The sequence below is a fragment of the Saccostrea cucullata genome, unplaced genomic scaffold (assembly GCF_032062105.1).
Source record: "Saccostrea cucullata isolate Sc308-1 unplaced genomic scaffold, CSIRO_AGI_Scuc_v1 ctg162, whole genome shotgun sequence".
NCBI lineage: Eukaryota > Metazoa > Mollusca > Bivalvia > Ostreida > Ostreidae > Saccostrea > Saccostrea cuccullata.
Window position 1 is genome coordinate 77,501 of NW_026930272.1, and position 27,500 is coordinate 105,000.

Sequence of the window (27,500 nt, forward strand, 5' to 3'; positions counted from 1 at the left end):
TTTTCATTGACAATATTTTTTCCAAATGTACTACGAACTTTGACTTCATGTCCTAGAGCTTTAAGATTGACTTTCAAAAACTTAGAAATATACCCATTGTTTCTTTTGTAAGAGGACATATATTTTACTCTAGAAATTTTAAATTGCTTTTAGTCTGATAGGTAAACAATAAAGAACGAATACACAGAACGTTACTTTGGACATAAACTATGTTCCCTGGGGTATGAAGCACGCCATAAGAGTTACGCGCAGAATTTTCCCCCATATATTTGCTACCCCAGTGAACTACTAAATATCGTTTTCTCCATTAACTCCAATTTCATCTTCGAGCAATACTCAAATCGAACATCATATTTCACAGATAATCTTTTTATGATAAGTGTGTGTCGATAATATTGAATGATATTCCATGTTTGTGCAAGATAATCCCACATTATTTCTTGTTTCCACAACCAGTAACGGTGTCGATGATGAACAATGATGTATTATCTGCAAGGTATTTGTGAAAACACAAATTAATTATCAGGAAATTGAAATCGGGGGAGGTTGATTTAAAAGATTGTTTACAGAAACTGTTGACTGCACAACGATATATTGGCCGTTTGTTCGATATGTTGCTAGACATTAAAGGTCTTCTTGCAAGCGTGAACGGATAAAGGCATTAAAACAATTGTTTTTATATAGAACTTTAACTAAAATACAAGAGTTACATGGGTTGTAATGCTAACCTGATAATAAAAATGCCCATTTAGTAAACACATGGGGTACAATGCTCCGGGGGGGGGGGGGGGGTGTTGGTCGGGGAGGTTTGATAGTCGGTGGCCAAATAGCTCATTGCGTGCACCTGACTAGTGATTCAGAAGGCCCAGGTTTGACCCCGGTCCTTCAGTCTTGTCCGTCGTATTTTGTTCCGTCACCGCTTAATAACAATTTATTTTGGTTCTCTTGCAAGAAATATTATAATCTCTACAGGTTTTAATAGATATACTAGTGGCGAATAAATGAAAATGCTTTTTAAATAAATTAGTTTAAACTAGATAATTTTAAAGGTCTTCTCAACAAACTGGTGCGAAAAAACAAAACTATTTGGATAGGTAGATATGACATGGACATGAAGATGTTTGCAAATAACGGATGTAATTTGACGTACACTGACCATGCTAAACTTTGGAACCATATTTTCAAGATTTCTTCCAAAATATCCCTATGGAAAAAAAAAACAAAAACTAGAGACCAAAGTAATTGTTGCCACCACACTCCAGTGCATGTCAGGGAATATATTTATCAATTTCATATCCCTCGTAGTAATTACATATTTACGTATGCCTGCGTGTCATACCACTGAAAATAAATGTGACTTTCTAGTATTTCATTAAATTGTCCAATTTCCCTTTCCCAAAAATGTCTAAATATGTCTCTAAGACGGTTTTAAATTGAAGCTCAAGAGCAATTAATAAAATTATTCGACATGTGCGTGCTAGCACTTGAGATGCGAGCAGCCGTCGCATCAAAGATAAATGGACATTGTTGACCATCGTGAGTGTTTGTTGGGCGACGGGAATAGCCTCTTATAAGCGAATGGAATAACAGGTTCGACCATCTGGAAGGGAGGAAGCGATCCGGAAATAAATCTGGAGACTTCTGGAATAACGAAGACTTAAATAATTTATTTACAGGCAAAATTATTTCTTTACCATGTCAACAGGACACCATTATCAGTTTGGTTTCGTGTCATCGAATCAATATAGTATTTAATGTTGCTTGTTAAGAAAAATCTAAAACCACATGTTGTTTACTTGTAAAACCAAACACATCAATTCGTGTCGCAAAGTAAAGGTTTAAGACGGATTTTTTAATGCCGAAAAAAAAATCGCATATTTAATTTTTAAAACGGTATCGTTTTTCTTTAATCGGGATATTAATACGGGTTAGTCACTTGATCAGATTCCATGATAGATTATATATTTATATTCTGATAAATGTTTAAAAATGATATTATTTACTTTACACATTTAAAACATTTTTAACTGACATTAAGGTCAGGAGGTAAAAAATGTTTTATTTAGAAAGGCCTTTTCACAGATAATAAACATTTGAAATATGAAAGCCCTAACTTTTCTCATTCAAAAGTCATGATCAAGGAAACAGTTTTGGAAAAGTAGGTCAAACTTCAAGGTCAATGGGTCAAAAATAATATTGTATTTAGAAAGGTCTTAATTGTCACAGGTAATATATATGTGGAATATGAAAGCCTTAGCTCTTCCAATTCAAAAGTTATGACCAAGGTTACAGTTTTTGAAAAGTAGATCAAACTTCACGGTCAAGGTCACGTGGTAAAAAATCATAGTGAATTTAGAAAGGTGTTGTCACAGGTAATACAAATATTTAATATGAAAGCCCTATCTCTTCTCAAATTCAAAGTTATGACCAATGTTAAAATTTTTGAAATGCAGATCAAACTTCAAGGTCAAATGGTCAAGAAGTCATGTAGTATACATTTATGTATTTAGGGTTTGCTCAAATTAAGCAGAACCTTTTAAATTCCAGACATAATATATCTTCTGCTTTGCAAAAAATTGTCATGACACCTTACCAATTTCCTTTATTGCAATCTCCAATGCACAATGCCATTTCATAAAGCATAATCTTCGGTGAATTTCTTGTGGATGCAATTCAGAATTTCATATTTCTGTATCGGGTGATCTTGTCTAATTGAAAGCTATTCTCTTAACAAAAAGAGGTTCCCCATGCGAAACAGTGGCTAAAATGTTTGCTTTCTAGTACCGGAGTAAGGAGTTGCTGCTAAATTATGTTGTTGGTTCGAATCTAAATAGAACATTCTTAATGCCATGTGACTAAGCGACACAGTTACTAGTATGGTGAAGTGCTTAAAGCATTCGCTCTCAAAACAGAAAATAAGAGTTGATCTTTATGCCATAGGTTCAAATCCACTGTGTAACATGAAAGGCCAGTCTTTGCTATAAACATTATTTACTGTACTTACAGACCATTCAGCTAAACTTCATTGGAAAATCAAACCATGATTTTTAAACCACTTACTTCTTTTTATTGCAGACACTAGATGTATAAAAGACAAGAAAAGTTCCCCAAAATACAGTTTGTTATATTTTTATTCTCTCAGCTGTTGGCAGCATCTGAACACAATAACAACACAATCACACTGCCCCCTCATAGAGATAGTCACTGCTCAAAAAATACATGTACATCACAATCAACATCATGTGGTACATAATATAAGATTAACGATCCTAATTAACATGTGGGTGAGATATCATTGGGGATGGATCCCCATCTAAGATTTTTTTTACATTTGTGTTTTGCTTATGAAATGGTACAAATAAAAAGTTTTCTTTGCAGAAAACATGCAATGCTTTTAGGATGGAAACCTCAACACTGGGAAAAATTATTGACTTTGTGAAGCATTCAAGAGTGCAGCAGGGGTTTTGTCAAAAAGATCATATATTAAAAATTCATTTATTTTAAAGATCATGATATAGATTAAAAAATCCCAAATTCAGAGTAAGATTATAGTTAAATGAAATAATTCATTAAAATAGACACACAGTAAAATTCCACTGAATAAAAACTTGCAGGGACATAAAAAAATCATTATTTTCTGATATGAACATGTACATGTATTTTAGGACTTTTCTGCTCAATTCATTTGCTAAAACAGAATAAATATACTCAGAAAATATTTGCTTGACCTAAAAATCACAATATGCTTGAAAATATTGTTTTTTTCCCCCAGTCTTTCTTAATTGGGTTTTAAACCTTTTACTGTTAAGTTTCAAGAATATTTTCAGGAGTACTGTATATTTTTACACAGTTAATAAAAACTTCCTTTAGAGATTTTTATTGACAGAAACATAAAAAACACATTAATGTAACTCTTCTATACGGAAGATAAGAAAATTTTTTTGTTGTATGTATCTTTAAGTTTCACATGACTAGAAAATGTATCGAAATAGGTGTGTCAATGAATATTCCATTAATCACCTGCATCATGAATTATAGAATTCAAAAACTTATTTGATTATTTTCGCAAAGTTAATCAACATCCACAAAGAATTTTCTACCTCCACATGCAGTATTGATAAAAGATCAAATTGGATGGGGGAAATTATATACCCAGTTTGTAGTTAGATTCCTTTTGATTTACTACAGCAACAGATGCAACAGATCCTTAATTTTTTGTCCCTTTCACACTTAGTTAATTATGTAACAAATTTAATATCTACCCATATTGCATTGAATAACATGTTGGTTCAAATGTTTTCTTATTAAACTGTAGACATGTATGTACCTTTAAAAAAACCTATAATAAATGACTTCCTTGTAAAAATATTTTGACATTCCTATAATTAAATATTTAAAAAACTGGGAGCAGTCCTTGTGTGCAACGACATTGTTAAAAGTGACAGAAGTCCGATTTTAATAGTAAAAATTTACAACTATCTTAGATAGTATAAACACACTGCAACAAAAGTGCAATAATAAGAATTACTGTACATAATAAATATTACAATAAGCACTCAATTTTTCTTTTTTTTATTTGAGGAAAAAAAAATGAGATTCAGTAAACCGCTATAAAAAGAGATGATGTCACATCCTGCGTGTCATTTACAACAGACCATATGACATCACATCCTGTGTGTCAATACATGTACAACAGACCATATGACAGAAAATGGAATGATTCTGCTGTAAACCAGTCAAAGTTACGTTTCCCTTCCAATTACTTTGGTAAAATCCCAGTAAAAACTTATATTAAAAATTTTTATGACCTAAATATACTGGTATGGTGAAAACTATTTTAACATGGATTAAATGTCAATCTCCTGATCATTAATGAATAAAATTTAATAAAACATTGATAATTAAAGAAATTTTAAACATGTTTTTTTTTCTTTGGCAAACTAAAATTCATTGAAGTTTTCAGAATTCCAGTAATTCAGCAAATATTCAGAAGGAAAACTCTATAGTCACAAACACTGTATTATGTACTTGTGCCACACTTACAATATACAATACTTTTCAAAAACATGATGTGGTCAACTCAAAATTATTCAAAAACAATTCAATGGCAAGGGAAACACAGAAAAATGCACTCATACAAGCTATAGAGATTAGAAAGGCCCAAAAGACCTACCAAAGATACCTCACAGTATAAACACAAATTATTTTGGTAAAATTCATCTCATTCATAAGTAGATGAGGAAATTCGGGACATATCTCAGTGACATGCCCAGTGAAGATTGTTTACATCACCCATGGCAACGGAAGCGAAACACACGGCTTTATCATCTTGAATAAAAATCCATCAGGAACTTTGCACTGCTTGTTGTCATGGAGATAAATGATGCCACATCAATAGAAACCGGGTCATTGATGTTCAAGGTTTGGTATTCTCCTTCATGACCAGCATATCAGGTGAATGTCAAATGAAATCATAACTACTTCGTTGAACTGAAAATGAAAAATATTGAAAAATTTACGACTAATGAAAATTAAAGATCTCCTTGTAAATATACTGATATAAAAGTACAAATAATTTTAATTTCTTATTAGCATCTACCACTACGTCCAGGCCTTGTGAGTCTCCTGGCACAGAGAGAATTAAGACTGACTAGTACATTCTAAATATTCTTTTATGAATGTATTTTTTTTTACTTTTACAGTACTTATGATGAATTCAAATAGGTAAATGCACTATTTCATGCTTTTATCACAAAAATATACAGGAGCCAATGGAAGAGAGTAATTGCTCCTTGTAAACCCTCTCAAATTGACAATACTATCCTCTCACCTCATCATGAACTATAGCAGGCCATTATCTCTGACATATCACTGAACCACTTGGCCACATTCACATTCTCCACTTCATATTTCTTAATGAAGGGGTGTTCCTGTACAAACATACAAATTGTAAAGCGACATGGAAGTTTGTAAAAAAAAAAAAATTAACTAAAATTACAATTTATCTCCTATATCCATTTTGACAATAAAATAGAGTCAAAATAGACTGATTTATTTAAAAAGTATGTTTATAGGAAAATATGTATACATGTTCACATTGTTTTGCAATTGATATTAAAGATTTGCTTCAATTGAAAATTTGAAAAGAAGATCAATGTAAAGAATAAATAAATACACATTACATGTAATATAAATACACTTACAAGAAGCTTCCTATACTTTGGACGTTTTTTGTAATCTTTTGTTAGACTGCAAAGAAAACAAGATAATTATACTGAGTGAACTAAAAAAGACAATTAATCTAAAAATCTTTCATTATGCTGAGTGATGTATATTAATACTTTGAAATCACAAATTTTCTTGGGGGTTGCGGTTGGGGGTTGGGGTTGGTTAGTTAATTTTCGTTGTTTTCAAGGTATGAAATGACTAACGAATTCATGTCCACCATGAAATGTAAAATATTAAATACATGACTATACAACAATTCTTCATCCACAAATTCAAATCCCCAAGAACCAAGAGTTTTTACTCAAACCATGAAAATTTGACCCCATGAAAATATGTGATTTTACAGTACTTGAGATGTCCTATAATGACCTACCAATCTCTAATAAATGAACACAACTCATGGGAATATGCTGGACCAGGAGTCAACAATGGCGGGTCATCCTGTAGAACTTTGGTGAGGACCTCAAAATCTGTCTTACAGTCCTTATAGGGGAACTCCCCTGTAGCCAGCTCAACCTGCAAGAATTGTAAACATAGGTAATCAAGGACAACAAAGCTCACCTGGACGAATGTTATCAGTTTAAGTAATGCAAATCTCACATTATATATTCTTTTTAGTTAGTATGCATATTCATGCAAGTTCTGTTTATAAGTAGGTTTTATAGTTCATTGAGAGTTGACTTGTTCCAAAATCACTAATCAAGAAAATGTCTTTATTTCCCCAACATCCTTCGTTGAGATGAGCTAAAATCTGATAATTTTATTTATGTAAAATACTAGTAAATGACAGATGCTCTGCAAAGAAAAATTCAAAAGTCCTATACTAGAACTGAAGCCTGCTTTCAACACAGTAAAATTCTTGTCCTTAATAAGTTATAGGGTTGTTAATGTCCTTTGACAGATAAACTTTTTATGATTGACAGTCTGTGATTTACCAGTGTGATTCCCAGACTCCACACGTCAGCTCTGATATCGTAATCTGGTCGCTGGGGGTCTGGTGGATCTATTCTCTCAGGCTTTAAAAAGAGGAAAAATATAATTCATCTCTTTAAAATTACTGGATAATAAAAAATTGTGAACCAAAATAAAAAAAGTTTTGTTTTTTACTACTTTTCTTTTTGAGAGAGAGAGAAAGAGACATGATAGATCTCAATTACTTGGTAAATATCCTGTCACAAGTCCTTACAACAAAAAGGTAGTTATCAAAATATGATTACAAATTTTTCTTATTTTTTTTAATGTTTCATATAACCATCAGAACTTTATAAATGTTTTGACTTACTGCCATGTAAGCAGCACAGCCGGCACTTCTGGTCTTGGCCTTGGAGTCGACCAGCCGTCCACTGATGCCAAAGTCACACAGCTTAACTATCCCATTCTGATCCAGCAGTATATTGGAGGGTTTCACGTCTGATGGGAAAATGAGAACAGATACAAGTTTATACACTTTCTATTGATTGCCTTGATTTTAAAACTTTAAATAGAAAGACATAATTCATATACTGGAAAATCTTGCATGCACATCAAGAACAAGTACATATAATACCTCTATGAATGACCCCATGTTTTTCCTTTAGATAGTCAAGTGCCTTCACAATCTGTAAAAAATATCAATTTCATATACCGGGTACTGTGCTTAAATTTCAATAATGCAGACATTCTTCAAATGAACACTTTGGATTGGCTAGGGACTAAATCAATTACATTCATAGAAAAAACATTGACTGATCCGTACTTCTTCAAATAGCACCAGATTCAAAATGTAAGAAGAGAAAGTATATTAAGCCACATAAATAACATGAAAAATTGACTTCTGATAAACTTACAGCTACCGCCATCTTTCCCAGAATCTTCTCTGGAATGGGCATTTTAGTTCTTTTCAATAATTTATCGAGACAGGTAGACATTAGTTCCATGCAAATCCACACCTCACTCTGAAAACAAATCAATATTCTGTTTGTACAATATTTGCCAGAATTAAAAGTTACAATCTCACTGTCTGTGAATGAATTTGCAATTAGCAAAATTTGGACAGATAAAACAGAGAGCTACAGAACTTTATCATGTTTATGTTGTAAAAATCTTCAAATTTACGCCTCCATTTTTTTGTTGTTATTAGATTATACTATTTTTAAAACAAGGGAAAGCAGTAATACCCGCAGCAAGTGACAAAAAAGTGGCTTTATTTTTCTTTTAATTCTTTTTTTTTTTTTTTTTACAATGCTTGGATCTGTAGCTCTCTGCATTATCTGTCTGAATTTTTTCAAGCATCGAGCTACAATTCTGCAGCTATTTGCAAATATGACACATAATTCTTTAGCTCTGTATTTCTGTTGAATGACAATTACCATTTTGTTGTTGTTTATTTACAGTTATTTTACATAGGGAAAAAACTTACAGGTGTGATGAATGTTCCTATACACTGTACAATGTAGGGATAATCATGGCATTTTAAAACAACATCTAGATCCATTATAATTCTCTTATTTTCTTCTTTATTTCCAGATCTTCTCATTTGCTGTGCAAAAAAAAAAAAATAATAATATTATTAAATTTTACATATTTTCTTTCATTGATAGAGAATAAAGAAGGACTTTAAACACTTTTACATGTTCCCACAATTTAAAAACTTTCCATCGATAGTTTGCAAACTAGGAAATGATGTAATTTAATCTCTTGAAGATAGGGAAGCTTGCAGAAATTATCTTTCCTTGCTAGTATTTAAATGTCCCAACTGTTCATAAATTGGTTATATTTAACCATTGAAGCATATTGCTGAAAAACTACAGAGCTATAAGGTCATCATGATAAAATTTTCAATTACATTTTTTCCCTGACAAATTCAGTAAGACTGTTTATACCCATACCTTAACTGCCATGAGATGATTGGTCGGTTTGTGTCTCATTTTAATGACCTGTCCACATGTGCCATGCCCTAGTTCACCCAGGGACTCCATCTCATTAATATCTGTGTTGTGTTTCTACAATAAAAACAGGAAATTACATTTCACCAATCATAAAAAAATATGATAAAGAAACAGCTCATCTTGACCTAGGGCCTTGGAATTTTGTATAACAAGAATTGTCACTTACCTGATTATTTAGGGTTAGTATTCCAGTCATCTTCATTATCTCTTTATACTTCTGTTCTATTTCAGCACTGCAATAAACATTCAACCAACAACTCATAATGCATCTTTATCATGAAATGAGACTGACCATATATACATTCAATTCATCTGAATTCTATATTCTTCTGTGTGCAAATGTCAAGATAAGCAGAATGCAAATTTAGCAGAATTATGGAGTTAATTTTAATTCATATATCTAAGAGAAACTGTTTTAGGGATAGAAAGGAAGACTGGTCAGACTATTCCTCACCTGTCTGGTTGTCGTGACCTGCCACCAGACTCCAGGCTTATCCCCCCTGGTCTGCGGCGGCCAGAAGAGGGTGCTGAACTTGACCTTGATGTTGCTGGAAAATCTCCCCCAACTGAAACAGAAAATAAAATAGTACAAGTATGTTGTAATTTTTAGACCAATATATTGCACTTTCTTTAATTGTTTCAAAGTAAAATTTGAACAGTGATTTCTCTTTACAAATTACTACTGGTTTATCAAGAAAAAGATGCAAATTTAATTTTTAAAAGTATATGACACAAATTGTAATCTTCAGATATATGTAGAATATCTTATTATATAGAGATTGAAGTAGATAAAAAAATATATTGAATGAAATTGTAGGTTTTTTTCAGTCATAAAACTCTCATCTTTGCTGGCCAAGGGTTTTCGGTCCACTTCACTCCCCATAAATAGAAAAACCCTTAGCTTGCGAAGACGTAGAACTCTGCACTAGCTAGTATAAAACACACTTGAGGAAAGGTCTATATATTAATTTTTTATGGATAGATAGATGATCTAATACTTAAAACCAACTAAAATTTTAAGAAGTCTCTGCTAGTACAATATTATATTTATACAAATAATAATCTTTAGAAAAATTACTCTATTCTGGAGTATTTCTTTAATTTAATATATGAACTTTTTAAAATGTGACATTATCTTTTATCCCGGGTATTTGAATACTTGAGGATCTACATTATTTTACTAGTATTTAAAAACATAGGTAATCAAAGATTATGAATACACCCTGAGGCATAAAGGGTAAGTCATGGAAACAACCCAGGGTAAATCCCCATACCCTTGATTGGACCTAGATAATGAATTTATTTCCTATGTACCCATAAAAATTCTTTGTAAACATCAGAGTGTGTCAATCTATCAATAAGATAACTAAATACTACAATGCATCATGATGTCATGTTATTCGGTTTTTATCATCGAGAATGTATGCATTGTGACGTCACATTTTATTTACACCCAGCTCATGTCGGGTGCATGGATATTTACACCCAACTTTGAAACCAATCAAAGCTCATGTTACAAGCTACATAGGAAATAACTCTTTTATCTTTTTTATATACTTAGTATTTAAAAAAAGTATGACAGCCATAGCATAATACACCAATGACCATAAGTAAATGTTAGTGCTTCTAATGTCTTTCTTAGAATATATATATCTCCATATTTCAAAATTAATTATGCACATTACCCTTGCACCTCAAGATGCTTACATACAATCGGTAATCACTTTTATAAATCATAAACAGTAACCCTACGAGTGAAAGGGTGAGTATTTTCTAAAACATTTATTTGCCATGATGCAGCTGCAATGTTATAAGCAATTATTAGTGTATATGATATACAGTCAGGTAGTTAGAGTGTTAAAATGATTATAGTAATTAATGTATCAGAAGATATATACACATATTGGTGTTGGCACTCCCTCTTTCATGCCCTTGACTCTCTGAGGTGCCTCTTTGATAGACACATTGTGGGCCACCCTCATCTAAACCAAAAAATGCACTAGAACTTATAATTATGAAAACAAAACAAACAGATTACAAAATATCATGCATTTAATAGATCTATCTGTTTAAAAAAATATATGTAATGAATTTCAATATACTGAACAATAAAACAAACAAACAAACAACCATTTAACCTCCTAGTGTAATGAAAGAATATAACAGAAATCATGACATTTTTTCTATTCATGCTCTTTTAAGTTGTAAGTTGTTGATGACAAATTCAAACAGATGCACTTTAAAACTGCATGCTTATATTAAATAATTCCATGGTGAGAGAGTCATCACATGAATGATCGTATGAAGGGTACGTGGCAATGAGTTTTTCTGGACCAAGGACATAGGTCAGCTAGGTTAAATAACTAATTTGAAACATACCAAATTATATTACAGTTTTCACTGTTTTTATGGAACTCAATGTATAAGTTTGACTCAAATTTGATTTTAAAAATCCCAGCACAGTGAACATTGCACTGAATGACTAAATAGGAAATGGGGATTTTAAAACCCTTTCATTCCTGCAATTGGAAATTATACATTTTGTTTCATTAAAATCAATCATACTGAAAATATTATTTTTTACATCTGTGATCAAGCCTGTCACAATTTATGAGGGAGTTGTTTTTAAAATTCTTTGAAATAGAGGCCAAAGAGGGGAAAACAGAAAAAAAAAAGTGAAGACATATCGACAGAATTCTAGAAGCTCTTAAATCTTTTATACCTACAAGAGAACAAGAAAAGATTTAACATATTTTATCTAAACCATAGTTTTATTAAAATGAACCAGGCCATTAGTTTTCATTGTCCAAAATATTTCCAAATTCAATTTGACATTTGGAATATCAATTCTGAATTTGTCATTATCCTCTACCTCTAATAAGACATCATGTACAAAAATTTTATTTCACATTTATTAATTATTTCACATTATTTTTTAAACAAGTTACCTAACAACACAGTCTAGTGACACAAAGGTACTGAAAACAACTGTGGAGGATGACAAGCGACAAAAACAAACTTACAGGCTCTTGGTTTGCGGGGACTTGCATGTCCTGAATCGAGCTTGAATGGCCTAGGAAATACCAATTCATTATTTGGGGCTAAGTGTCTCTGTCTGTCATTGTCTCTTGATTTGTTTTCAACCTTTAATCGTCTTTCTAAATCGTTAATCCTTTGGTTCAACGACGACGGAGTAGACATTTTTAATCACATGACATATTATCCGTGTCACTGAAATGCTTGAATCGGAAGTATTGAGTAGCGGGATTTACAAAAGTTGTAAAAAAAATACACTAAAGCATACTAACATCGGCCTTAATTATTTTTTCCCCGCATTAGAAGTACATATGCGATATGACTTATCGGAATGATGTACTTTAATGAAAATAAAAGGAAAATGAAAGTAAAACTCATAACGTTACATGCCTAATTCAATAATTTCCCGCAAAGTGAGTTTCAAAGTCGTAAACATTTTCAGTCATAAAAAGGGGACGTGGTATCGATATTAAACAAGAAACTTTTTTAATGAGGAAAAGGAAGACGACTGAATAGAGAGGAATCGTAGGAAAGGGGGTGGAAAAGAGTTCAGCGAGAATATTGAACAGTTGAAGACAGACAGGAAACTTGGGAAAGTGAGTAGATCTAAATAGCGAAGAAAAGAATTTCGTAGGAAGCTCGCTTTACTATGGAATGCCATATACGACAGCCAACTGCTTACTGCCAACTGCTGACTGTTTACTGCCAACTGCTTACTGCTAACTGCCACACATATTTGAATAAATTTTATTTTTATATTGATATTTATGTGCATTTTCAACAAAAAAAAAACAACACAGATCTAGAACACACAAAGGTACATGTTAAAAAAAACAACCCAGAAATAACTTGACAAGAAAAAAAAAACGTAAAGTCCTTTCCTTAATGTGAAAATTTATTTGGCCGGGAGAGGGGGCATGTCCGTCATACCTTCATGTCTATGACCAATAACACGAAACCGCATTTTTGGGGATGGAGGGTGTCTCTGTCTGTCCCTTTTCTTGATTTATTTTATACATTGTATAACTTTTAGTTGGTTTAATTTGTGCACTAAATAACTTTACAAATTTCAGAGGGATGGTCCGGACCTCTCTCTCCCTCTCTAGAACTATGCATGTAGAACATATCTTATTTGTAAAAACAAAGAGATATATACATGTTTGATAGGCGTTTTCTACGTGGAGGGTCCAAGATCAGTTTTAGTTCGTTCAGTTTACACATTAATCCATGACTGTACAAATCCCCCCCCCCACCTTTCACCCCACCCCATCCCCAAGATATTTGCATATGAAACATTATAACACACAGAGATATACATCTTTAAAAGAGAATTTTTAAAATCGAATGTAAGGAAAATATAAAAAAAAATCATCCAGACAAATCTTTTTTTTTATTTTCTTTCTTCACAGGTTTTGTTGTCTCCGTGGGTGGCAAAGTATCAATATGGGGGTGGGTGTGTTACTTCTTTTAAGATTACACTGTATATTGAATATTACATAAAATAAAACATAATGGTCATTTAGTCAAATTAATTTTACCAGGGTGACCTCTTGGAAAAAAAATGTCCTGGATCCGCGCGCAGTTGAAAATTCATATAAATATCAATTTAGATATAGAATTTATTCAAATATGTGTGGCAGTTGGCAGTAAGTAGCAGACAGTTGGCAGTAAGAAAAGAATTGGCTGTCGTATATGGCATTCCATACTTTACAATCTTTAGCTTTATGTTTGAAAAGTTTTAAAATTTTATTTGATTTGATTAAAATTTGATTTTAGGATAAGCCTATATAAAATAATGTTTCATGTTTTTTTTTAATAATTGAAATGAATCGAGCTCAAAATCCATAAAATTAAAAACGAAAGTAGCCCAATTGTTGAAAGTGTAGTGAAATTTACATAATCCTTATATTTTATTTCAAAGATTATTTTGATTTATATAGTTTTAGAATAAATGTGTGTTAAATCTAAAGGACTATACGGATTGAATAGATTTTAGGCTCCGTATTAATTTTGCAACCTAGCTCTACATGACCGGATGGTATATAAAGGAGTTGCCGTTCCTCACTCTTTCACTTGCTCATGGCCTGAACGCGTGATCAACCTAACAATGTAAACATGTCAACAAAAATTTTGCGATCGCTTAGTTCTCTAGCCTCAACAGCTGAAAACAGCAAGAAATATGAGGTTTGTAAATTATGCGATATTTACCACAACGTTTCAATTGAAAATCTCTTTCATGTGATCTTTTACTTTCTATAGTTGTGTGAAGTGACGATAGGTTTTCTTATATAACAACACATTAAATTGAAGATGTTAATAGTGAGAAAACTTTTTAATGCAAAGCTCTTAACTTTTTAAATATCTGTTCTGGGGATCAAACACAGGGTTTGTCACAACTTATATATGTCTTCAATCTCTAAATTTGCGAGGGAGGAATCAATACATTGACATTTTGCTATCTCACATTTTCTTTTGCCTCATTTTTATTTTTCACAAGTGTAACAGTTCACAATTTAGGTGTCAACTAATCAGTGAAAATGTAAATTATACATAAAAAAATTATATTAAGGTTTTAGAGTATTTTCAGAGAGTTAATAGACCTAAAGGAACACTTTTCTCTTTCAATATGTTGATGAGAATAACTACGGAAAAATTAATTTGAATTAATGTGTAAAGTCTAAATATTTTCACTCAGGCATTGTCATTAGAGGCGAAATGCTGGCAGTGCTACATTCTCTTTACCTATGCCTTGATTGCCTTCATGCTATTCCTAAGATATTTGAAGAAATCACTTCTTGGTTTTAATAACTTGCTAGTTAATATAATTATAAGAAATGACTGGATTTTTTAAAATCACCTACAGGTGTGGAGAAGGGCCCAGGTATGTATTCCATGCCTGTTGGTGAATTGTTTGCACTCCATTATTCCACATTCTATAGCTTCAAACTTTAGGGTCTTGTATTTTATTATTTTTTTTCTTTTCAAATTTAATTCAGACCATTTTCAATGTGGTTTATCATGTTCATAAAATGCATTTTCATAATTTATTGGTATTCATATAATTTTAGAAAATAACTTTAAAAAATTCTTTTAGTCAAGAGATTGGTTCAATAGATTGTACATTTGTATCATCCATAAAAAGTTAGGATAAGATCAGAAAAATGATGCTAGCAGAATGTGAAATGGAAAGCTGTTGTTTGTTTATCTAACATTGATTTCTCAAGTGTTGAACTCTTGAATTTTTAACTTTATCAGTTTAAATAAATTTTCCAAGTCTGATTATATTTATTGGTATTGGCACCATATAATCTTCAAAATGTTATATATCACTAAAATAAAAAAAATATAAAAACATTCGCCCCTCAAATATAAAAATTCTCACCTCAACGAAGTTGGAGATGATAGCGTCGGCGTAGGTTAAGGTTAAGTTTTTTGGAGCAGTTTTCTTTTTAATTACTTCTGTGTCCTATACTGAAGACATGCATGGAAGATGGTTTTAGTGTGTTTTATTGTACCAGACAAAAATGCTGCAATTTCAGCAAAGGAATTACCAGGTGAATGTTTTTGGAGCAGGTTAACAGCAATTTTTTGGTGTGGGTTTATTTGTTGTTGACCAAACTTGCATGGATGATACATTGATTTCTCATGTGTTGAACATTTTCCAGTTTGAACAGGAATTTTTAACTTTTATGTTGCTTGTTGAACAGGTTAAATGCAGGTTTCATTTATAACTTTAAGCCCTGACCAAACATGGCTGATACATCTAACTACCGGGTCTTGCAATCTGACCTACATTTTCCAGTTGAGTGAACAGGTTAAAGTTTTTGGTGCAGGTTTCATTTCCAAATAACTATAAGTTTTCTTGGATGATACATCTAAGGATGTAGGCTTAAACTTCGGATGTGGCACCATTTTGGTAATGAATAGTTAAAAGCTTTTGGAAGGTTTCATTTCCAAGGAACTATGAGTTCTTTAATGATTAATCTTGCATAGATGATACATCTAAGGATGCATACTTCCAGGCTTGCTTCAGATGCTGAATCTGACCTACTTTTTGTGGATGAGTGAAAATGTTAGTTTTGATGCATGTTTCATTTCCAATAAACTATGAGCCCTATAATGAGCAAATTTTTGATACATCTAAGGATGCACACTAATTTATATGCTGGACACACATTTTTGTAGGTAAAAGTTATGGTTGCAGGTCTATTACCAAAAACTATTGCAGGTCTATTACCAAAAACTATAAGGCTTATATAACATTGTATAAACCAAACCTGCACAAATGCTGCATCAAGAGATGAAAACTCTCAAATTTGCTTCAGATGCTGGATTTTCATTACATTTTCATGAAGAAGAAGTAGTTTAAATTTTTTATGTAGGTCTATTTCAAAGTATCAGATCAAAATTGCTTTTAAAAATATTTTCATTTTTGGAATGTATACTTTTTGTTGGTTAATTGTGTGACTTTGCCTTACACATCGTTGTTAATCTTATACCTATGTTTATGTTTTGTAAAAAAAGTTGTAAATTTATTATGCCAGTAAGCTATGCAAGTTCATCTCATCTGTTGATGAACTTACGGCTTTTATCAATTGTGTATAGGTTGTCCACATTTGCATTTATAAATTATGTCAGAAATCCTTAATTTGACTTAATTTACCTGAACAATACATGAGTTCATGACAGGAAATACTGGTTGTCAGGGGATGTTTACTCCTGCTTAGCATCTAATCCCACTTTGGAAGTTTCCAGGGTTTATGTTTTATGCCCTGTTCACAAATTTGTTTTGTTTATAAGTTTTCAGTATTTTCTCATGTTCTGTTTATTTGAATATAAATTCTACCAGAGGAGTGGCAATGAAATAGGAATAAGATAACAAACTGTCAATAACTTCAAAAGTCCATTGAAATCATACAAATGATGAAGTTATCAGGATTAACAAGGCACCACTGTATTTGTGTGTTTTACGTGCAATATAGTAGAAATTAGATATTTTATCCATGTGTCAGTGCATGTTTAAATATTGTCCTTGAGCGCTGTATCCAACTAACTGAAGTAGAATTACTAACAAAGTTTAGAAAGCAACTTTATCTATTGTCATATCGCCTTTAAGCTCATGGTTGCAGTTTGTTAAATTTAAGTGAGTTTATTTTTTTTCCTTGACCAAAATGGTCACTTTATCTGTTTTTATGTGTAAATGGAAGTCACCTTTTTTTTGCTTTTCTTAATTAAATGGCTTATATAGTTTATTTTTTCCCTTTTTTGTATATAAAGTACATGATATTAAAAAGTATACAATAGAGATCATCTTAAGTCTTAAGCTGGAACATTTTATGAAAGATTTTGGAAAACTGTCATTAAAACAGCTAATCATTTATTTTTCAATATTACTGTATTGTTTTCTCAACAAGTCCAAAGAATGCTCTTAATGGTTAAATTTCTCAAATGGGAGACAAACTCAAAGGTTAAAGTTTTTAAAAAGTAGGTCAAACTCCAAAGTCAAGGACAAAGGGTTATAGTTGTTGGAATTCAATGAAGGGTCTTGTTACAAGGAATAAATACTGTATAAGTGGAAATTTTAGCGAGACGCAAATTTAGCAAATTGTCTTTAAAAACTGGTAATTTATTTTTAGCAAGATGTTATTTTGGTGATTTTAAAATGCATATTAAAGAAGCTATTGCAAATAAAACTCAATTAATTTTAGCGATATTCAATTTTAGCGATCTCGACACACTTGCTAATAATGCCAAAATTAAATCCTTGCTAAAAATTCTACTTATACTGTATGTAAAGTCTGATAGCCCTAGCCCTATAACTTTTCAAAAGTTATGGTCAAGGTTAAGTTTTTTAAAAGAAGGTCAAACTTCAAGGTCAAGTTCAAAGGGGAAAAGTTGTTGGTATCCAATGCAAGGTCCAATGCAAGGACAACTCACAAGGAATAAATATGTGAAGTCTGACAGCCTTAGCTCTAACTCTTCAAAAGTTATGGTCAAGGTTTGTTTTTAAAAAGAATGTCAAACTTCAAGATCAAGGTCAAAGTTGTTGAAATCCAATGAAAGGTCTTGTCACAAGGATTACATATGTGAAAGTATGAAAGCCCTAGCCCTTACTGTTCAAAAGTTATAATAGCAGAAGTTGAAGTTTTTAAAAGTACATTAATCTCCAAGGTCAAGGTCAAAAGGTGAAAGTTGGTATCCAATGGAAAGTCTTGTTACAAAGAATACATGTGTAAAATATGAAAGTTCTAGTTTCTATCATGTCAGTAGATCAAAAGTTAAAGCCAAAGTTAAAGTTTGGAATTTTTGTGTAAAAGTGTGTCAAGCTCCAAGGTCAAGGTCAAATTTGCTGGTACCCAAACGTCCCAAAGAAAGGTCTTTTCACAATGAATACACATATGAAAAGTCATAGCTCCATCAAATCAAAAGTTATGGGCAAGGTTAAAGTTTTTGCGGACAAACAGCTACACAGAAAGACAGACAGACGGACTGACATGACAAAAACTATATATACCCGCTAATCTTCAATTATTTGCAGTATGGTTAATAATATGACTATACATTTAATACTTATGTGTATACATGTATCTGCATGCAAAGTGTGAGGCATGGAGATCTATTCTGAATTTTATCAGTTTGCAAGTATTTAGTATTGGAATAGAGGTTGCTGCATGATCATATATACTTCTCTCAATGTCGTTTCTTTATCATGTTCATGGATTTCAGGTTTGAATGTCATTTTTATATGTTAAAAAAACCACATAAAGCCCTGATATAGTTTAAAATTCTTAATCGTGTTTTGTATGATATATACCCGGTATATTTTTTGCATACAAGTGATGTTTATAAAATATGTATGTGATTGAACCATATACATGTATCTTCACTTCATAATAGTCTAATAGGAAAATATTAAGTATTTAATTTTATTAATTTTATTTAAGACTTAACCCCTGACCTAATTACAATGAGTATTATACATATAAATCTCAATTATCATGTATGTTGAAATATAAGCATGAAAGAAAAAAACAAATCAGTATATAATATTTATCACTATTATTTTTATAACATATGATGATACAGTTCAACAGTTCGACTTCTCTGAAAATGGCTTATAAATGGGGGAAATATCTAAATAGATTTTCCTCTAAATAATATAATCTATATAAACTATACATACAAATCTCCTCAATTATCATGTTAATTGTATTTGCTATTATTTAATTATTAATGCATTAAACTATCTGTTTTAAAACGTAAAATGCTCACTTTTCTTGTGCATGCAGTAATTAGGGTTTCCGACACCTCTAAATGACCGTTATCGCCTTTGGCAGTGTTTATATAGTAATTATCACCTGTTAATCATCTTATTTTTGATTTGCTTTAATTACTTGTTTTCACTGAACATCGTTTAAGGTCTTTTATGTTTAAATTTTATATCATATGATGATATTACACGTGCTTTGTTGATATGGTTGTGTTTGATTACACACCAATACAAATGAAAAGGCTTTAAAAATGATGGGTAATACTATAAAATATTGCAGTGAAAAAGTGTGCGAAAATTTAGATCCGCTCTGTTATGAGAAATCAAGTTCAAGTTCTACTTGATACTGTACATAGCTGCAACAAAGAGTTACAATTATGAAACGTGTATTTTTTTTTAAACAAAGACAGTGTGAACCACTAATGATTTTATTTCTTGTGTTTATCTGATATTAAAAAAAAACATTATATTAAATTTCGTCGGGCACGAAGTGCTTATCATTGTTACAACAGAAATACATTTACGAGTAAACCTCCTATCAAAGCATGTGTTTTTATTTCTAGAAGAGTTTGTACAGTGTTTTAAGTCAGCAATTTATTTGTTCATTTTTATTTACACTTTTTACCGAGTACCCGGGTACTCGATCGGAAAAACGTCCGAGTAACCGAATACTAAAAATTGACCGATTTGACATCCCTAATATAAACAATGGATTTGAAAAAATTGGTTTTATATCTTTGTTAAAAATCTGGCATTGGTTTTATATTTATCATGGCCTTCCCTTAGTTCAGTATGTCTTATAGAAAATAATGAATTGAATTCACATTTAGTTTAATTGCATGGATTTATAATTTCAGGAGGCAGTTTCTGCATTAAACACACTTCAGAGCAATGCACAGACTCTGGAGAAAATACGGCAGCAAGGGGGCAAAAAGGCCGAACTCAACATCCCCAATGTGATCAAGTTTGCCGAACGAGTTGGTATCACAGTAAGTTCAGAGTGTTCAGAGTATGATCAAGTTTGCTGAACAAGTCGGTATTATCACATTAAGTTTATAGGGTTCAGCGTATGATCTGGTTTGAACAGAATTTTAACAACACATTTTACTGAAAGTGAACAAAAATACATATATATATGTATGGCAAGGAGGAAGTTCAGTCTCTTATCATGAGAATAATGTTATGAAAATTACACACTTGTTATGAGAAGAATTTCCCCCATAGCCACCTTTCCCTCCTCCCTTTCCTTCTGGAAAACTATACTTCAGAATAGGATTTCCCCTTAGGGGGAAATCACATACCAGAGCCAAATTTGTCTCATATTTCTTTCTAAGAGTAGGATTTCTCTGTCTTAGACATGTATATGTAATTAACTGCAATGAAAGTATTTTGGCTAAAAGCCATATAATTGCTTCATTCCAAAATTATAAGGAGGAAAGCCGGAATTTGCACAACATTAACACTTTATGTACAGGACTTACTACATATGAAACTGTAAATTATCATCATGGGTGTTTTCATTTTAGTTGGATGATGTGGATAAACTCTCTGTCATCCACGTAAGTGGAACAAAAGGAAAGGGATCCACGTGTGCCTTTTGTGAGAGCATACTGAGACACCAGGGTTATAAAACAGGGTTCTTCAGGTAAATCTTCACACTGGTAACAGTATAAACTTCCCTTAAATGAAACTCATTGAAACATTGTCACTCATTGAAACATTGTCTAAAACTTATAGACTCATTTTTTCTGCAGTTCACCACATCTGGTTGAAGTCCGAGAGCGTTTCAGAATCAATGGAATTCCAATCACCAGGGAGAAGTTTACAGATTATTTCTGGGATGTGTTCCTGAAATTGGAAAAAACAAAGGTTCAGTTGCATGCAAGTTAATTCAAAATCCTGAATTACTTGAGCATAGATCCCACAAATGTACCTATTGTCCAGTCTAATTATACCCCCGCAAACGAAGTTTAGGGGGGTATATTGGAATCACCATGTCCGTCTGTCTGTCTGTCCATGTCCGTCTGTAGACAAGTTTGTCGGACTGTTTCTCAGAAACTGTTGGATGGATTTGTCTGAAAATTTATACACTTATTATTCATATGAAGGTGTGCACCTGGGATTTTCATAGTGATTGGATGATTTTTCTGCATTTTACAGGCATTTTTTCTTTTTTATTTTGTGATTTTGTTTGGCTCATAACTAGAAAACTTTTAGACTTACAATCATCAAACTTGGACAATTTATGCATCTTGGGTAGACGGTGTGTCCCGACCTATTTCAAGGTCACTGTGACCTTTAATTTAAGTGATTTTTAAAAAAAAACTAAGTCTTTAAAATTTTAAATTTCATAATCCTAAAAAATGTAAAAATATAGTTGTATCCTTATTAAAAAATCCTAAATTAAGTAAAAACTTATTTTTTATCATATACTTTACAGCAAATTCTGTAACAAATGTTAATGATTTGAGAGGAATTCAGTTTGTCCCATGGGCATAATTTTCAAGCACTGGTCAAGGAGAATTTTTGATAGCAGAAATGTGCATGTCAAATTAGAGAGAAATTAATGAGTTCATTGTCGGGAGTTAACTGGCAAGAGCATCATGCAGTATTATCTTAATTCGTCTCTTGGGAGTTGGGCAAAGAGAAATGGCCTTATAGTTGCTTGTGTTAATTAAGAGTTCTTGATGGCTGTAGTTCAGATAAAGATCTTTCAATTGGTGTAATGTAATTAAAACAAATTGATGTTTTAGTGTATGATTAAAACTGAATTAGTATTGTATAATATAATTAATTATACATGTGTTCATTGAAAAAAAATTACATTTCAATTTTTATATATTTGCAACAAAATGCAGTCATGTCTCACTTAGAATTTTATAGTCTAAAGAATAATTAATTTTTGATTTTTTTTATTAGACTGTAGCATTTCCATTATTTCATAAAATATGCAATAAACAATTTAAAGCTGCAGATGGATATTTGTTAAGCTCTAACACAGTTTAGAATTATATGATGTATTATTTGTTATATTTAATCCCTACACTGTAAGTCTCTTAGTGATGTATACATGTACAATATTTTCAACAAGATAAGAAATGGAAATTAGATCATTGAAATCTGTTCAATCTGTTAATCAAGGTTATGTACCCTAACCAATTTATGATTATCGAACAATATTTGATGGGCGTATCATGCTGTGGCGGGGCATTAAAATAGTGAACACCTCTTACTAGATCCATAAAATATTTCTGAATTGGCACCTACTCTGAAAAACCCAGCGGGGGTATTTGTCCCTATTGGACAGTTCTAGTTAAAATTGGATCTTCCATCTTCCAATCAGGGATCTTCGTCCCTGATTTTTATACCTTGAGACATTAAAAAATAGAGGTCCAGATGGAAGATCTAGTTTTAATTAGATTGCTGTAGTTCTTGCTAAAGAACATCTTCTAATCAAGTTTTTCAAATACTTCAAACAATTAAGGGAACCGCAAACCAAATTAATTTAAGAAAAATAAATAACATCAATGTGAAAAATGATATTTGTTTTTTCCCCAAATCAGGAATCATTTGATGGATCCATGCCCACTTACTTCTCTTTTTTGACCGTGATGTCCCTACATGTGTTCTTGAAAGAGAAAGTAGATGTGGCCATCTTGGAGGTGGGGATTGGAGGGCAGTATGATAGCACTAACTTAGTCAGGAAACCAGTCGCCTGCGGAGTTACGTCCCTTGGTCTTGATCATACTTCTATACTGGGCGACACTGTGGATAAAATTGCCTGGCACAAAGCTGGAATATTCAAGGTACATATACTTAAAAATGTTTTGACTCGCTTTAATCTATATTCAGTATTTTCCTCACAACTTTACTATGAATGTCATATACATGATATTTTGAGAGGTGTTTACTGAGTTTTAATATGTTTGCCTTTGTTATTTCAGCCAAATGTACCAGCAGTCACCTCACCCCAGCCTGATGTTGCCTTAAATGTCATCAAAGAGCGGGCCAAAGAAATTGGGGTACAATTATAAATGTATATTTCCGACCTCCCCCTCCCCCATCAGTAATAGAAACCTGCATACAAAATGGTTACAGATCTGAAGATTAATGTACAATTTGTTATGTTATTTGGTATGGTATGATTTTTATCCAATAACTTGTGTGTTTTCTATCCCTGAGCCTTGGTGAGGGGATAGAAAATACAATGAGTTAGTTAAGATACATGTCATATCCTTCCAAAAACCATTCAGGATTCTTTTCATTGTGCTATACATGACTAACACATTTTACACTGTCTATATACAAATAAGCTTTATATGACTTTATCCATTTCATGCAGAAAAGGTCATATGCATGTGTTAAACAGATATTATGTACCTAAACTCCTTACCAATCTGTTACATCTCTTTTTTGACATGTTCAAAAGTAATTCTTTTTAAGTCATCGCTTCAAGAAGATTCAATTTTATCATTGCTACAGTGTCCATTGAGTGTTGCCCCTCCTTTGTCCACTTTTGAGTCCAGTGGACAACCCCTCAGTCTTGGGATAGCTGGACACATGCAGAGACAAAACGCAGCAATAGCCATTGAATTGTGTAAATTGTGGATAGCCAACAGAGCGAAGCGGCAGAAATCCACAGAGGATGATGGAGACAGACAGACAACACAGTGGAATACAGGGGACACGAGGCTTCCTTCATCAGTGACTGAAGGTTTGGTTTGGTCTATTAAATTTAGAATATTATGATGCTGGTATGTTGGGTAGGATGTTAGCAAGATTCTACATGTAAATGTGCATGTTTTTGTTACAAAAAAAGGACAAATTGGCAAATTCCTAAGAAGTAATAAGTGAAACAGTTGAAAAGGTGTAACATGTCTTGTTATAAAAAGGGAAAATGAATAAATTATGAAAGCCTATGTTTCATGCTATATATTACAGGACTAAAGCAGTGTAGATGGGATGGCAGGAACCAGAGAATAAAGAAACCAGGAATCACATATTATCTGGATGGTGCTCACACATTAGAAAGTGTTCAGGTACAAATCCAAATATAAATACAATATTAATTTAAACACTTTTGATAGAATCTGTCATTTAAGATTAAATGATTGGGAGTATTGTAGTTTGTTTGCTCATTTTTAGTGAATTGCATTGCTTTTATTTTGTTACAGCAATGTATTGAGTGGTTCAAGTCTGCTTCAGCAGAGGAATCAAAAACACTGAGGTAACGTGTAATTTTCTTTTAAATGACTAGGCCTACTTAGATCTAGTTTCATCTTCTCTCTTTTCAAAAGAAGCCTTGTGTATAATTAATATGGATAAAATAAAAATAATTGACATACCTTGTGAGTTAAAATTTGTCAAAAATCACATTTAACAACAATTTTGTCAAGGAAAAAATCATTCCAGTGAGAGAGAGAGTTATCTTTCTTAGCAGAAGGTCTAAGAACCTTAATTTATTTGAAGCATCTCAGCTTGTTAAAAAATAAAACAAATTGACTTTTACTATCAGTTTTGACTTTAATCTTTGAAATTGTGTAAAAAAAAATGTTTTAATTTTTCAGTGGTAAAGTAATCCAGGTCCTTGTATTTAATTCGACAGGAGATAGAGAGGCCAGTGTACTTATTGAACCTTTGGTGGTAAGCAGGAACCTCATTTTGTTACAACCAGTATCATACTGTTGTCTTATGTCATTGACAGATGAGTTTGAACTAGCTTTACATGCATCTAATTGAACACATGTAAACTTTTATGTTGCTATTTACCATTCAGTACTTTTTTTTGTTGCTTTTACAGAATTGTGGTTTTGATGCAGCAGTATTCTGTCCAAATATTACCTTCTCTTCTCTCAATACTGTTGGTAAGTTTAGTTAAGACTGAACTTGTAACTGGTTCTAACAACTGTTTGCTTGAACTTTTTTGAATAATATACTAACACACTAATACAAAGCAAGCAGTTTAATGTGAGATGGTAGTTTAATGTCAGTGTCATGCTCAGAATATTCATGTGTTGCAGTAGGTTGGTTTGACTTTTTATTGCCTTTTTGCATCGATCTGCTCAATCCTTGATTTTTTGTTTCTAATACAAATTTGTCAGAGGTTGACATTTGAACATTTTTTTGTGTGTTTATCTTTTTTTTTTACCATTGCAACTTATCATTTATAGCAACTTAATTCTTTATTTTTGCTTTTTAATAATTTTTTGTTTGTTTGCTTGTAATCTTGACTGCTTTCTGAATTTGGTGTATTTTGCTTTCTGTAGCACGCTCCACTAAAACAGGTAAGCGGACGATTGATGCATGGCATTTAATTATACACAGAAATACCATCAACTTATATTACATTCCTTTATCATTAGCACTTTTCTTTATCCCCTGACCTATTTCTAACATGCATGGTGTGGTTTTCTCTATTTTTTTTGGGTAATCCACTTTGTACACTAATTTCTTACTTACAGAGGAGGGATAAACTTTTCACTTTTTTTCTCTCTTTCCAGATGCCACAAATTTCACTGTCACAAAGGAAAGTCAGCTGAACCGTGTGCTTGCCAACATGCTGTTGTTTGAAAGACTGGCAGTGAAGAGACTACAGCAACAAATGTACGAAAAAGAAACAACGCAGAGAGAAGAAAGATGTGATGTAAAAAGACCAAAATTAGACACTGAAAACATTGAAAACAAGGGAGATAACTCCCAAACCGTCTGTGATATTGAAGACTGTGTTATCACCAAGGATTTTCCTTGTATTTCCTCAGCATTAAATTGGGCAACTCAGGGAAAAGAACCAACTATTTCATCTCAGGCTCTCATAGAATTCCCCTCCAAAGTGAAGAATGCAGATCATATTCAGATTTTAGTGACTGGAAGTCTGCATTTGGTTGGGGGTGTTATAGGGCTTATTGGACCTGAATAAATATCAGTTTTTTATATTTGAAATTTTCTTTTTATTTATTTATTTGCCCTTGCTTTTTCAAAGAGAGGGGGGCTGTGAATCTCTCTATTTTCTGACCGTCTGTCACAAAATTTTTAACCTGCATCATAACTTGTGAGATTCACTTGTACACTGTGCTTTAATACCTTAAGATTTCTTTTCAAATGTATTACGATTTACTGTATGCAGGGTTATTTTCACCCCGTATTTTCGCCCTTTCACACTTGAAAACAATTTTGTCCAGTTTTAAATTCGCCCAGTCGTAGTTTTGTTTAAGATCTTTGAATTCTCCCCGTTTTAAATTTGCCCAAAGGAAGATAGAGCGAAAGGGGCGAAAATAAAATGTAAATTTTCCCTGTATACAGTATTTAATACCCATTGACCTTGAAGTTTCAATTACTTTAAAAAAAATTTTAGCTTTTGAGTGGGAGAAGATTAGAATCTATATCTGACCTTTGCAATGCCCCCTGACAAAATCTTTTTTTTGTACAATGACTTTTGACCCTGTGAAGTTTGACTTGCTTTTTACGAATTTTGACATTGGCGGTATCTTTTGAATGAGGAGATAGGGGATTCCATGAATCCATCAATCTTGGAACCAAAAGAACTTTAAAACTCCTCTTTCTTGTCATTGGTTTTTGATAACAGAGACATTGTAGTGTGTATTTCATTTATTATCAAGAAAATATCAAAACAACAAAATAATAATAAATATTCCATAACAAACAACAGAAAATCTGCAGAGACAAAGGAAAAGTCATGATTGTTTTCAGTTCGATCTACATATGTTCAGGTTTGTTATTCAAGTCCAAGCACTGGAAAAAAAATTATTATAAAGTCATAAAATTACCTCAAACTCGTGTTAATTTTTTTCCTGTGTCGTTTATCTTTTCCTAATTAAAATATTTGCTCAAAGTCCATACAAGAGTACCAAAAATGCTGTACTGTGCAGAAATATACAACATGCTGTGTTGGAATGTGAAACATACATTAATTCACCTCCTGTGGTGTATAATATACTGTTTAAATGGACAGAAATTGAAATAGGATGAAAACTTCAGTGAAGGCTGGCTGTGTAGTGTCTACTGATGGCAAGAAATCAGCT

At 32.3% G+C, this 27,500-nt stretch overlaps 2 protein-coding genes and 1 long non-coding RNA gene across 5 annotated transcripts in view; 1 reads left to right on the forward strand and 2 right to left on the reverse strand.

Annotated features, from left to right (window-relative positions):
- Nucleotides 1-3,113: 3,113 nt before the first annotated feature.
- Nucleotides 3,114-12,377, reverse strand: LOC134283503 (dual specificity mitogen-activated protein kinase kinase 7-like). The gene is made up of 13 exons (XM_062765955.1): nt 12,179-12,377; nt 9,610-9,721; nt 9,322-9,388; nt 9,096-9,209; nt 8,627-8,746; nt 8,055-8,162; nt 7,775-7,826; nt 7,511-7,638; nt 7,164-7,244; nt 6,602-6,744; nt 6,204-6,249; nt 5,831-5,930; nt 3,114-5,490 (listed from the first exon to the last, which is right to left on the reverse strand). The coding sequence occupies exons 1-12, from the start codon at nt 12,354-12,356 to the stop codon at nt 5,835-5,837; spliced, it is 1,245 nt and encodes a 414-aa protein (XP_062621939.1). The 5' UTR covers nt 12,357-12,377; the 3' UTR covers nt 3,114-5,490; nt 5,831-5,834.
- Nucleotides 12,378-14,216: 1,839 nt separating this feature from the next.
- Nucleotides 14,217-26,391, forward strand: LOC134283504 (folylpolyglutamate synthase, mitochondrial-like). Of its 3 annotated transcripts, XM_062765956.1 has the most exons (14): nt 14,228-14,375; nt 15,055-15,072; nt 20,319-20,450; nt 20,988-21,106; nt 21,216-21,330; nt 23,025-23,267; nt 23,406-23,483; nt 23,944-24,175; nt 24,403-24,500; nt 24,636-24,688; nt 25,029-25,104; nt 25,262-25,325; nt 25,728-25,745; nt 25,962-26,391. In XM_062765956.1, exons 1-14 carry the CDS (start codon nt 14,307-14,309, stop codon nt 26,375-26,377), a joined length of 1,731 nt encoding a protein of 576 aa, XP_062621940.1. In that variant the 5' UTR covers nt 14,228-14,306; the 3' UTR covers nt 26,378-26,391. The 3 variants fall into 3 exon arrangements, with proteins under 3 accessions (XP_062621942.1, XP_062621940.1, XP_062621941.1); XM_062765958.1 differs by lacking the exon at nt 15,055-15,072 and having other exon boundaries at nt 14,217-14,375; XM_062765957.1 differs by lacking the exon at nt 25,728-25,745.
- A 657-nt stretch (nt 26,392-27,048) lies between these two features.
- LOC134283509 (uncharacterized) overlaps nt 27,049-27,500 on the reverse strand; it is a 2,264-nt gene continuing 1,812 nt past the window's right edge. Inside the window, exon 2 of the long non-coding RNA XR_009995492.1 lies at nt 27,049-27,500. This exon is cut by the window's right edge and continues 1,156 nt beyond it. This is a non-coding gene — a long non-coding RNA (uncharacterized LOC134283509).

Excerpts from the sequence above, each read along its gene's own strand:
- LOC134283504 (XM_062765956.1), top strand. The coding sequence starts at position 14,307 with ATGTCAACAAAAATTTTGCGATCGCTTAGTTCTCTAGCCTCAACAGCT. Across the intron at positions 24,176-24,402 it reads TCCTTCATCAGTGACTGAAG|GACTAAAGCAGTGTAGATGG; the intron begins GTTTGGTTTGGT and ends TATATATTACAG. Across the intron at positions 24,689-25,028 it reads GAGGAATCAAAAACACTGAG|TGGTAAAGTAATCCAGGTCC; the intron begins GTAACGTGTAAT and ends TTAATTTTTCAG.
- LOC134283503 (XM_062765955.1), bottom strand. The coding sequence starts at position 12,356 with ATGTCTACTCCGTCGTCGTTGAACCAAAGGATTAACGATTTAGAAAGA. Across the intron at positions 8,163-8,626 it reads TAGGAACATTCATCACACCT|AGTGAGGTGTGGATTTGCAT; the intron begins GTAAGTTTTTTC and ends ATTTGTTTTCAG. Across the intron at positions 7,245-7,510 it reads GCTGTGCTGCTTACATGGCA|CCTGAGAGAATAGATCCACC; the intron begins GTAAGTCAAAAC and ends CTCTTTTTAAAG.